Below are 8,243 nucleotides of genomic sequence, written 5' to 3'. Positions count from 1 at the left end.
AGAAAAAGAGCTAGGGGAACTCATTAGCATAACTCATTCGCATATGCCACACTCCCTGACATCAGGGGCCCGGCGGTGGACCTGCAAGGCCAGTGGGAGTGCGAGGAAGCCCCGCCAAGGCCCTCCCTGGCCCCAGGCAGGCAGGGGTGGGGAGAGGCGGGGAGGAAGCAACTTACCCTCCCTCTTCTCCTGCCTCCTCCTGGCTGAATGAGGGCTGGAAGCGGGGCAGCCGGAAGCAGGGGGCGGGGCTTCGTCATGTGCCCCGCCCCCTGCACCTCACCGGGGGGGAACTGCGTTCCCCCCCCGAAATGACCTCTGCTTATCCTCCATGAATCTATCCAATCCCCTTTAAAGCTGTTTATTCCTGTGGCCATCACTACATCCTCTGGAAGTGATCACTTTGACTAGAAGTGATTCTTCATGCAAAATATGTATTCCACAGTTAAGCCACAGGCTCCCTGCCCCAGGCCATTTATACAACATCATCATGGATATGCTGAACATACAAGGAAGGAGGCTGATCGACTCTCTGCTCCTCACATCAGTGCTCAAAATATTGCAAATGCTGCAACAATTCCCAGATCAAAATCAGAGTAAAGCAAGGAATGTGAAGCTGTTGCTTCTGCAGATCTCTAAACTTCATTGATTTGCATCGTCTCTGCATACAGAATTTGACACATCTGGGTTCAAAACATGAGACTTTCATTGGCACCAATTATGCCTTAGAGTTGGTGGCAGCAAACGCTCTTGAGGTTGAATTCTGTTCCTTTCACGCCCCAGGTTTATGGAAGCTGAGGCCAGGTTTCCTGTGCTCAACTAGTACTGGCCTTCCAAGGCATTATAAAGAAGTATTTCACTGCAAAAACCTGTTCTTTTCCCAGGAGGACAGGACAAATGCCAGCCCTTCACAGACTATGCAGCCACTTTATGAAATGCTTGCCCACGAAGGCAGCTCCTTTTCTTACCTTTCTGTTTTTTCAAAGGTCAAGTTAAGAAATCATTAAAAAACACGCACACACCACTTTCAGATCTGCAGCAGATGGTTGGCTGGGTTTCAATCCCAACTGCACTTTTAGTTCTTTGGAGACAGACAGGGATGATTATTCAGGGCTAGTTCCCATGCAAGCAAGGGCTCCTGCATCTCAAAGAACCAGTTCAGACAGCAGTCTGTGAACCAGCAACCATGGGATTAGAGGAATCCAGGTGAGTGTAGCAGTACCTGTCAGAAGAGATCACTATAGGCAGCTGTGGAGAACACCCCTTCCAGCTCTCTCCGTGATACCACTCACTCACCCTCCAGCAGAGTGTGGCTTCTTCAGACAGTGACTTTTTCATCCCCTCTGCTATCAGAAGTCAGACATCATGCAGCAGAGGTGCATAAAAAGTGTACTATCAAACAGATTGCCCAAAAGGCAGCAAATGTTTTGTTTTTATGATTCTGGGCTGCCTTCCACACAATCATTTAGCACACCCCATGGTTCAGCTGTGGCCAAGGAACACCAGATTTTGCTTTGCATACAGCTCCGGAGCAGGCAACAGTATAAGCCTCCCGTATCAAGGGTGTGTCAAGGCAGTAAAACCACCTCCGATCAGCAACTTGCTGGACAAGGGACCTAAAGTGAATGCTAAAAAGATAAGAGTAGTTTGTGTAAGACACCTTGGACTTCCTTGGTGGTTTCCCATCTGAGGGACTCAGAGAGACTGCTGTACAGTTTTCATGTCTGACACACACCAATTTGGTGGGAAAGACCTAATGGGAAGGTGGTAGCAGAATCGCCAAATAAGCTACTGGCAGCTGCTTGTGCAACCACTGCCCTTGAGGAGGAGCAGGAGGAGGAAGAGGAGGAGGAGGAGGAGAGAAGATTGGATTTATACCTCGCCCTTCACTACCCGAAGGAGTCTCAGAGCGGTTTACAATCCCTTTCCCTTCCCCACAACAGACACCCTGTGAGGTAGGTGGGGCTGAGAGAGCTCTCCTGAGAACTGCCCTTGAGAGAACAGCTCTGAGCAACCAACATCCTAGAGGTCCACTCCAAGATCCTAATGTAGCTTTGACTGCTGCCTGACTGCAAACACAAAACTGCCAGGAAACAGAGAAGAAAATGGGACACCTTGCATACTCCACTTAATAAGAGGAAGCCAGAATGCTTCAAAAGCAGGAAGTCTGGGTTCCATGTGATAACCGATTCTGTTGAAAGGGCATACTTGAAAAAGATGCAACAGGCCCCATTCTATTGCGGTCTGTGCTGGCCAGATTGGCAATAGGAGACTGCCAGCCAACAGGGAAGATTGGGAATAAAACACCACACAGCAGATTCCAGAGATAAAAAGTGTCTTGGAAGCAACTTCACTGCCACCATCAGGTCATAAGAAAGTACAGCACTTTTGGAAGAGAAGCACTGTGCACCCCCAGCTAACTCCATCATACCATTTGATACGTTCACACATCAAGACCTGGCAATGGCACATGAAATTTTGTAGCCAGTCCTTACTCCAACAAGACCACCCCACTGGTCAAGGAAGGTGAGCTGTTGTGACCACAGTGTGGTGTTGTGAAACAGGCACCGCCACTTGTGAAGCCTTGCTTACACAGGCCCCCTCCCTCACCCATACAGTCCAGTTCTTACTTGGGTTCACCCCCCCCCCCCAAAAAAAATCAAAACACCCCTGCTTTGGGGCTACAAAAACCAAGTTCTTCAAGTAGTTTTGGAGTAACCAAGTGTGACTCCTTTAACTACACTTAAAAAAAATCAACTGTACTTTCAGGATCTTCGAAAACTAACACCTTTCCCCTGTAACCCTACTGGGGTGACGTTCCACATGCTGGATAGCAACGGGCACTGTGGGAGGGTCCGTTTCCTCTTCTTTCAATGCCTTGCAGCTTTGCAGACTGCAGCTATGTCTCCTCAAGGCCTTTTCTCCACTGAGCTGGTATTGCTCAATTTAGAAGATACCATGCATACTCTTTACAGGATGTCAAATGCAAAGATTAAAAATGTTGGCACGCATTCTCCTTAAATAGTCTTTGGGAAAAAACCTAAACTGAAGCTTCAGGCCAAACTCCAGGATGCAGCTTGGGCTCACGAGAGACAAGGACATCTGGAATAACGTGGGCAGCAAACAGCCTGCTTGTGAGGGGGTGGGGGTGGGGAGAATGAACATCTTCTGACACAATCCAGGAAGAGCAACTGCAAGTCTCTATAAGAGCTGATTGTCTTTAACACGTCACAGAACCATCAGTGCAGAGTGTCATGCAGCTGACCGCCGGCGGATCACAAACGCCCCTCGCTGTAGCTGCCCAAGATAGATCCTCATTTTTGTGCTGTCGCTGGTTTTCCTCACCCAGATCTGCAGATTAAATAAATAAAAATAAAGCTCCTTACCCTTTCAGTTCCCACCAAAAGCAGCGCTATTGTACGTTTCATTACAAACAATGGGTTATATTAATGGAAGTGATTGAATACAACCCACAGAGAACATGAAAACGTGCATGAGAATGGCTCCGAGTTATACAGTGTGGGGTAAAGTACCATCAAGTTGCAGCCGACCTATGGCAATGCTGTAGGGAAGAGACAAACAGAGGTGGTTCGCCATTACCTGCCTCTGCCTAGGGACTCTGGACTTCCTTGGTGATTTCCCATCTGAGTACTAACCAAGGCCGACCCTGCTTATCTTCCTAGATCTGATGAGATCAGGGTTGCCCGATATACAACACACCTCAGATAATTCAGTTGGTAAACATATACTATTGAGTTTTCCCATCTGAACCAGAAAGAAACACTTCACTAACACTCTAATTTTCCAGTGGCCAGTTCCTGACTTTAAAGAGGCAGATGTACTTAAGCAGTAACATGGACTCTTCCAAAGTAATTTCTCTTTGTTGCCAGCTGAAATAAAAAACAGACCCTTCCTCACTTAACCTGACTTCGGAAATGTTGTTTCAACCAGCAGACTCTGGAAGAGTCTTGCGTTAAAGCGCACTGGGATGAAATGGGACTTAATTTCAATTCTGCTGTCACCTAACCACATTAAGATTCTTAGTGTTAATAATTTTAATCAAATTAGCAATTTCATTGTTATGTTATATAATGTATCTCTTGGTACAATATAACATGCTTGTTTAAATAATCACCCATTGAATGTAATATCTCTGTGACTAGTCTCATTAACAGAAAAGAGACACTTGGAACAAAAGCCAATTCAGCATATGACATAGTAATTCTTTTATTCTTACTCGTTTGAATATTTTTAAGCAACTTGTCCTTTTCTTGTTATTTCTGGTTAGGTTTTCTATCTGCTCTTTTAATTAATCTTTAATTAATTAATCTTTGCTGATTTTCTCCCCAAACCATCTCAGCCTCTAACACGTTAGGATACATTTTAAAAAAATCTTTAGAGATATGATGGACTGTACCACTTCAGACTGCAGCCATATGATCATAATCTGGAATATTCAATGTGAAATGCTCCTTACAAATAGAAAACCAACACAGAAAACAAGGAACGGGAGTGGAACCTTTCTGCCCTTTAAAGCTAGTCTGCATGGATTTTTTTTCAATGAAAAGGAGCATTCAAAGTTGGAATCCAACATTGGCAGTCTGTAGTGGTGAAGCCCATTCTGCTCCCCCCCACCCCAGGTCTTTGCTCTCTGGCTCTAACTTTATTCTCCTTCACATGTGAACCAGGCCAAATACACGTGTGCCATCACTTGAAATGGCCTGGTTCACATATGAATGAGAATAAAGTGGCAGCCAGAGGGCAAAGACCCAGGGAGTGAGGGAGGGCAGATGTAAAGGCCTGGAAGGGCTGGGATAAGGGACAGCACAGGCTCCTCATGCCTACGTAAGGCCTGGTTTAGTCATACAAGAATAACTATATATTGGAGCAGGGTAGATTCTGAGTTTCTCTCGCAACACAAACAGCAAATGGAGCCCACACAGTGGAACATTTTCTAACCGAAATAACAAAGGAAGAACAGGTTGGAATTAAAAATGCCACAAAGATACAAAACTTTAATCTTCTATTTCTTTTACTATCTTTCTCTTGGTTTCTTCTTAAAAGAACTGTCTGCTCCTTATTCAATCCAACATGCCCACCCAACAGCACAATAATTTTCCACCTAGAGTACAAGGTGTGTAGAGCTACATGATATTTATTCATTTAACTCAATGTTGAAATCTCATGTGCTGATGAGCAGACCTGTCTGGTAAAAACCTCAGCTCTGGATCTAGAGTATGACTCTTGTCACTCTTTGAAGCTCTGCCCCATCAGCCCCCTGCTGATTGTTGCCATGCAACTGGCTAGACAGAAGCCCACCAAGGACCCCACGTCTGGCTCAGAACCTGCATCGATCCCCAAAACCGAAAGGACAAAAACTTGGCTATAAATAACAGGCAGTTGTTTTCAGGAAAACTGTTACCCGGCTACAGGCAGCCCCAAAACCTGACAACTGCTTGCAGGGCCATTACTAAACCGAAAATCGTCACGTACTTCATTGGCTCCCACAGAACTGATCACACAGCTGATTTTGGTGTTCTCTTTTGATTCCAGATAAATAGCCTGGCTCTTGTGATACCTGCAAAGAAAAGGTTCTTTAAAAACGCATAAGGACTCAGCACACCACATGCAAAAATCAGCTATTTTTTCAGGAATAGCTTTTCTCTCTCCTCCCCCTGCCCCATGATGGATGAATTTGTTCAATATACTGCACCTATACCATTTCTCTGTGACCTTGACATCCTTGCCTACAACAGCTTGTTTGCAGGCTGCAGCTTGTACATAACAAGGGAGCCTTTGCCCTGCCATACAATCTTGTGTTAATGTTCTAGATTCTGTGGTGGCTTTTTACTGCCCTCAAGGCACAACACAAAATATAACAGCTCATGTCCTGCACTGAATGACCCTGTGTGGATGCAACAGTGGCTCCTTGCCAACCAGGGCTTAACAAAAGCCAGCCTGGGAGTGTGGCTCTTTCACCTTCCCTTAGCAATTTGTGGGAGGAGTTTTGGGGGCAGTCTTCATTTTTCTTTAACAAGTAAGGGGAGAGAGAAATGGACTCCTCTTGTTTTAATAGGGACCAGAAGTTATAGTTATTATATTATTATAGTTATTAAAGTATCTGTACTCTCAAGTGGTTAAGACGCTGAACTGCAGGCTGTGGAAGGTAGGTAGTTCAGCAGTTCAAGACCCGAGTGTGCCACATGACGGAGTGAGCTCCCGTCTCTAGTTCCAGCTCCTGCCAACCTAGCAGTTCGAAAGGAAGAAATTGCAAGAAGATAAATAGGTACCACGACAGTGGGAAGGTAACAGCGTTCTGTGCGCCTTGGTGTTTAGTCATGCCGGCCACATGACCACGGAAATGTCTTCGGACAGCGCTGGCTCTTCGGCTTGGAAACGGAGATGAGCACCGCAACCCTAGAGTCAGATTCGACTGGCTTTCGAGCAAGGGTACCTTTACCCCCCCCCCCCTTTCCTTTTTGGCCCAAGGTGGCTCACAGGCAGTGTTCCCTCTAAGCTGAATTAGTGTGAGAAGACTGGATCCTTGACAACAACATTATTCATCCCCATCAAGCAGAATTTAGAAAAGGCCTAGGCACAATAAACCATTGTTACACTCTTTATCAATTGGCTAAATCAACAATTTATTTATTTATTTATTTATTTGATTTATACCCCGCCCTCCCCCGTAAGGCCCTACCAAAGCCTTATATGCAGTGCTAGTTGATTTGGCATCAGCCTTTGATTCAATCGATAGGGAGACTTTGGGCTAAATTGCTGAAGACAAACATAGACAAGAGATTGCTGTACTTATTGCAAGAGCTTCATCAAGATACATATATAAGGATAAGAGTAGGCACTTCAGGCTCTCTAACCAGAGAAATTCCAACAGGGAAGGGAGTAAAGCAGGGCTACGTGCTAGCTCCTACACTCTTCAATTTGTATATAAATGATATTGTTGTTAAGCTAAGTAGTCCTGATTTTGTTCCACCTACATTGGGTCAACAGAAAATATCAGTACTGCTTTACGTGGATGACATGGTCTTATTTTCCTTAACGAGAATTGGTCTAAAGAGACTTTTAGGTAAGTTAGGAGAATATTGCAAAGAAGAGAAACTTACTATCAATTATTCCAAAACTTAACGAGTGGTTTTTTGAGAAAGGCCCAAAAACATGTCTGGATATTCAAGGTGTCCCAACAGAACAGTGTAAGATCTACAAATACTTGGGTTTAATTTTCAGTGAAACATTGAACTGGAATGCCCATGTAGCTTCTATTAAATCACCAACATTTAAGACACTGGGAGTAATTCTGAGATTCTATCGAACTAAAGGGGGTTTCCTAAAAGATCCAGCTGTTAAGCTTTTAATTACCAAAGGTGCACCTCACTTTATGGGATAGTATGGGATAGAACTTTGGGGTTGGAAGGAACAAACATTGTCCAGCTTGGAGACATTGCAAAATCTTTTCCTGAGGTGGCTATTGGTACTGCCTATCTAAGGGTTTGCCTGCGGCTCTAATGAGAACAGAAACAGGCATCCCTTCACTCAGGGCTTGAGCTCACATAGCGATCCAGAAAGCGAAGATGAAATATCAACAGCTGCCAAACGAAACACTTAGCAAAATCAGTTATTGTGATTTACTAAGCAAAGATAAAACTAGTGTTGAATTTTACAATAACATTATTTCCTGATAACACTGTGCCAGATGACTTACTTAGATCCCTCTCGAATACTCGGGATCTGTGTCAATGGGTATACAATGAGGAAGCTCTACTAGATAACATGCTGATAACTCAGTTAAAATCAGCACCATGGTACCAAAGGATAAAGAAAGATAATTTAAGAGCATCATATTTGACAGATACTGCAATACACAGTTTAAGAGCGGCATTTACCGCACTTTTTCAGTCTATGCCCACTGAATTTGTTGTCTGGAAGATATTCTAATACACCACAGGAACAACACATTTGTGTATGCAGAACCTCTGTGGAAGATCTATTTCACTACATAATGATTTGTCCTTTATATTCAGACCTTAGAAGCAGATTCCTATCCGGAATTTTAAGCCAAGTGCACAATTTATCAGATAGCAAAAAGCTGATCTTTCTCTTGTCGGATACGAACCCCTTGGTCTCACACAAGGTAGCACTTTTTGCACTTGCAGCTAGGAAAGCCAGATCCAAGGCGGCTCTTAGAAATGTCTCACAATGAGTTATAAAGGTCCCGGTCAGACGTGCTGGAA

General features: G+C 44.4%; 1 protein-coding gene across 1 annotated transcript in view; it reads right to left on the bottom strand.

Moving 5' to 3' along the window:
- Positions 1 to 2,323: 2,323 nt before the first annotated feature.
- The window catches only part of SUDS3 (SDS3 homolog, SIN3A corepressor complex component), a 39,932-nt gene continuing 34,012 nt past the window's right edge, over positions 2,324 to 8,243 (bottom strand). Inside the window, exons 11-12 of the mRNA XM_015425323.1 lie at positions 5,491 to 5,575; positions 2,324 to 3,348 (exon numbers count right to left, since the gene is read on the bottom strand). Of these exons, the coding sequence (XP_015280809.1) occupies positions 3,250 to 3,348; positions 5,491 to 5,575 (184 nt within the window). The 3' untranslated portion in view covers positions 2,324 to 3,249. The remainder of the gene's footprint in view (positions 3,349 to 5,490; positions 5,576 to 8,243) is intronic.

This window comes from Gekko japonicus, unplaced genomic scaffold, assembly GCF_001447785.1.
Source record: "Gekko japonicus isolate JY-2015 unplaced genomic scaffold, Gekko_japonicus_V1.1 scaffold135, whole genome shotgun sequence".
Taxonomy (NCBI): domain Eukaryota; kingdom Metazoa; phylum Chordata; class Lepidosauria; order Squamata; family Gekkonidae; genus Gekko; species Gekko japonicus.
Note: the sequence above shows the minus strand (reverse complement) of the source record. Positions and strands in the feature narration are given on the sequence as shown.